Raw genomic sequence first — 3,919 nt, forward strand, 5'->3', positions numbered from 1 at the left:
CTCACAACATTGAACTAACGTTACCGTAACCGTGTCACTGATTGACATCGTAACTAAGAAGACTTTTATGCCGTCCTTCCCTTTTGACTGTAATGTGAGCAGATAAATCATCTCTTGCTCTCCTTCTTGCACGTTGGACTTGAACGCACCACGGCAGGGTAACACTGCCATCTAGTGACCAGAGAGAAGAATACATATGGCAACACCAATGACTTAATCATCCCAGAAGACGTTTATTAAGTTGCTGTAGGACACAGCTTGAGGCGTTACATTTTCATTAAATATTCTGCAACACCATTCCAATATGGCGTAAACATGATTTGAAAAGGATATTTAGAACAATAAATCAGGGGCTTAAAAGAGAAAATCAGTCGTATGTTGAAAAAACAACAAACAAGGCACGCTACACATTCTTTGCAACACAAGACTTTTTCCCATCACTTGCTTTCATCAGGGCCTTGATGGCCCGCGCCCTCATTTCCAACTCCAGGAGCTCCAGCTGCTGGATTGACGGCTGACACGCTGCAGGCGCGCGACTTGAAACGGGTTCGCCTTGAACCGGCAAACTAACGTCTGCGGCCTGCGGCGGTACGCTCGCTTCTTTCGCCTCCTCTTTGCTTGAAGAGGACGAAACGGCTAAAATCTCACTGACGCTTTTGTCTATGTCGCTCAGGATGTCTTTCTTTGCCGCCGTTGGTTGGGAGCCTGCGGGCGGCTCGGGATCGATCGGGCCCGGGTTCACAACGGGGTCGGCTCCTTTGCTGCTGTCCGCTACTTTCACTGGCCCGTCCACAGCTTTAACAGTCGGCTCCTCTTTGGGTCCCTCTATGTCACTATCGTAAGTGTCTGCGTTTATGCTGAGGACGTCGCTCTCCTCGCCGGAACCGACGCCCTCTGGAAAGAACATCAAACCAAGATCTCACATGTAAAATGGTCCTTTTTGTAGCTTTGATTCTGTCTTTGAAGTTTTAAATTGAGTGCCTGGGGGGTTATCTTTCGGCGCATTACATATTAATTACCTGGCTTAGGGTCCTCCGCTTTTGCAGTTTCTTTGAGGCAAGATGTAGAGTCCACATTGTTGTCTTGCCTTGAAAAAAAGGGAAACAAACACAAAAGTATGAGGAAAGCATAAAACACACACTACTTTGATTCAGAAACTGTGCCCAGAATAAGTGAGCAAACTCTTCACTCACTGGCTTTCCAAGGTCTCTTCTGTTGTTCCCTCGTTACTCCCAGATGTCAGCTCTTCCCCTATAAACAAGAGCTTTAAGTGAACGATTTGTTTGCAATATTAGGACTGTGCAAAAAGATTTTTCTTTCCAGAAAGCATGCATCTGAAACATTTTCCAAAACGGGCCTCAAGTCTTACCTGCTAAGATCTGCGTAAGATTGTTCTCCGAGATCAGCTCCAGTTGCTCCCAGCACAACTTTTGGATTTCCTCTAAACTACAGTCCTGTGAACGATAATGCGTTTAATAGTCTCTTTTATGATGGGTTGCTTTAACAGCCTCCCAAGCAAACAGAGACGTAATAGCCGTAGGCTTCTGCTATCTGTATTAGATATACATTATCACTTTAAATCAAGACATGAATACGCTGTCTAGAGTTGGCACTAACGTAGGTAAGATATTAACTTTGCCATTTTACTACACAGCTTCATAGCTAATTTATAGCTATAGATACAATCTTACCAGCAACATAGATCAATAGTTAACAGCAGCAACTGTCTAACTAGCAATTTTTAAAGTGATGTGGAAAACTAAAATGTGGATACGGTGACTTTCAATCAGTTACAGTGAAATAAAATATAATAGTAAATATATGCCTCCAAAAAGATGGAACAAACCTTTTCATGAAATGATCACAACTGCTCAATGTGTTGTTGCTTTTTTCAGCCAATGCTGTTGCTGTTGGAATGTAGCCAACAGTCCAAAATGTGGCCATAAATGTTGAAAAACACTTGGCAAAGCACAGAATGACGTCCATAAAGCCACAAACTAATGCCAGTCAAAATGCAGCGTGGCGGCGAAAGACTTTTGTGGTGAACAGACATCTTGAAAGACAACATATAAGGAAGTCCAAAGCTACATTGAAGCTGATGAGAAATTAGGGCTAATGCATCAGGCTGGTTATGGTAAGCCTCTGTTCTCTCATCCAAAAATGCTCCTTGATTAACTACAGTGTAGTCATTAGATCATTTCTTCAGCAATGGAAAAAAACATGGGTTTCAAACACTGATAGAATTGATATTGTCATAAGACAAACAGGATGTCTTATAGAACTGAGACATCCTGTTTGTCTTATTTCATGAGTTTACCATGACATAACACGGTGTTTACACGATAACACAATCACCTTGAGTTCATCGGGCAGCATTTTCCGGAGCTTCTTCTCCCCCAGCACATGGAGACACTGCTCCAGCATCTCCCGCTTGTCGGCGACGTAAGCAGTGATCGGCTTGAACGGCAGGCTGAGGTCCAGTCCGCCAACCTCGATGTCACTGCCAATCCTGTCCAGCTCTGCGTCAGCGAGTTCATCCTTGGAGTCCTGCTTTAGCAAAATAAACAACGCGTTTACTTCAAAAAGTGTGGAAGGTTGATGAATGACATAGGAAATCAAACAGTGTGACCACTTCGACTTCTTTGTGGTCGTTATATTGTGAAAGAGAGTTCCTGTAGACGGGTACGACAAGCTAAATTTAATTCAGTAACACACACACAGAGATACAACCTAATCCTTACGTGATGTAGCGGCTGTAGTTTGTGAGGTCACACTGATGTGTTTATGACATTTTGTCCTCCTCGTATGAATGTTTATGTCAGTTTAATCTATGTACATTGTTATATCTATCACCTGAATGTGATGTGAAATATTTAATCCTGGGGCAAACCTCCATTTTTTCTGTTTAATAGAAAGCTGAGTATATTGTTTCCATAAATGGGACACAGCTTGTTCCTATGAAAACATAAACACCACCTAACTTAAACAACTAAACAAACCCATAGGCTAACAAAACAGCAAGCTAGCTAGCAGTATTTACTGCCCTGACAGTATCGAAACCAGTTGCATGATTAGGAAAACCCATTTTTCGTTTTGGGGTTAAATTAGTCTCAAAATCAAACAAACAGAACCGCTACTACATTAAAATACAATTGAAACATGAATGTTATTATCTGACGAATGAAGAGAAACACTGCTACAATATTGCTTTAGCAAAACGTGACGTTTGTGTTACAATGTTTCAAATTGGGCAAGGATTTTAAAAGCTACTGTTGAAGCTAATAAGTGATTTATATCAAACAAATGAACAAACACGACAACCACAGCAAGCCAAAAGTTACAACACAAACGTCATTGTTTGAGGAAATGTATCCGTATATTTTGGGTCAACGGAATGTGTTAAGGTTTTGAATGTTGATACAAAACATGACATTAGCATGAAACTAGCGTTTGCTTGAACATCGTACCTCTAAATTGGATTCTGCAGTTCTGCGTTTATTGCTCTCGTGTCGTTCGTCAGACTGCAAGTGTTTCCTTTTCTTATCAGTGCTACTTGATTTCTTTTTGAGCATTTTCGAGGTGAATCCACCGGCCCCTTCTGCAGAAAGCTGTTTAGTCGCGAGCTCACCTGCCGAAGTTGAGTGGTTGAATGTCGCGGGGATAAAAGTGTCATCAGCAAGCGACGACATCATATTTTGGTGTCGGTGAAAAAGCAGCCGTTGTTTTTAGTTACCGCCACCTGCTGGACTGGTACGGTGCTGCATTTATGTAATTTCTCAATTTACAGCTGCAACTTCTGTCATGTTAAGTTATGTAATTAAACATGTTTCTTTATTATCCAACCGGTTCAGTAGTGTTGTTGTATTTTACTGAGTTTTTACATCTACTGTCGACAAATTCAGAATGGTTTCAAAACGTG

The 3,919-nt window shown here is 41.7% G+C and overlaps 1 protein-coding gene across 2 annotated transcripts; it reads right to left on the bottom strand.

Annotated features, from left to right (window-relative positions):
• Window positions 1-264: 264 nt before the first annotated feature.
• On the bottom strand, window positions 265-3,661 carry caap1 (caspase activity and apoptosis inhibitor 1). 2 transcript variants are annotated; one of them, XM_079295731.1, is made up of 6 exons: window positions 3,629-3,661; window positions 2,356-2,550; window positions 1,370-1,454; window positions 1,194-1,251; window positions 1,020-1,087; window positions 265-894 (listed from the first exon to the last, which is right to left on the bottom strand). In XM_079295731.1, the coding sequence occupies exons 2-6, from the start codon at window positions 2,422-2,424 to the stop codon at window positions 404-406; spliced, it is 771 nt and encodes a 256-aa protein (XP_079151857.1). In that variant the 5' UTR covers window positions 2,425-2,550; window positions 3,629-3,661; the 3' UTR covers window positions 265-403. The 2 variants fall into 2 exon arrangements, with proteins under 2 accessions (XP_079151857.1, XP_079151856.1); XM_079295730.1 differs by having other exon boundaries at window positions 2,356-2,547; window positions 3,468-3,644.
• Window positions 3,662-3,919: the final 258 nt, after the last annotated feature.

The sequence above is a fragment of the Melanostigma gelatinosum genome (assembly GCF_949748355.1).
Source record: "Melanostigma gelatinosum genome assembly, chromosome: 23".
NCBI lineage: Eukaryota > Metazoa > Chordata > Actinopteri > Perciformes > Zoarcidae > Melanostigma > Melanostigma gelatinosum.

Coding starts and splice junctions, on each gene's coding strand:
- caap1 (XM_079295730.1), bottom strand. CDS start 3,572: ATGCTCAAAAAGAAATCAAGTAGCACTGATAAGAAAAGGAAACACTTG. Junction 2,548..3,467: donor CTGCAGAATCCAATTTAGAG/GTACGATGTTCA, acceptor TTGCTAAAGCAG/GACTCCAAGGATGAACTCGC. Junction 1,088..1,193: donor GAAGAGACCTTGGAAAGCCA/GTGAGTGAAGAG, acceptor CTTTTTTTCAAG/GCAAGACAACAATGTGGACT.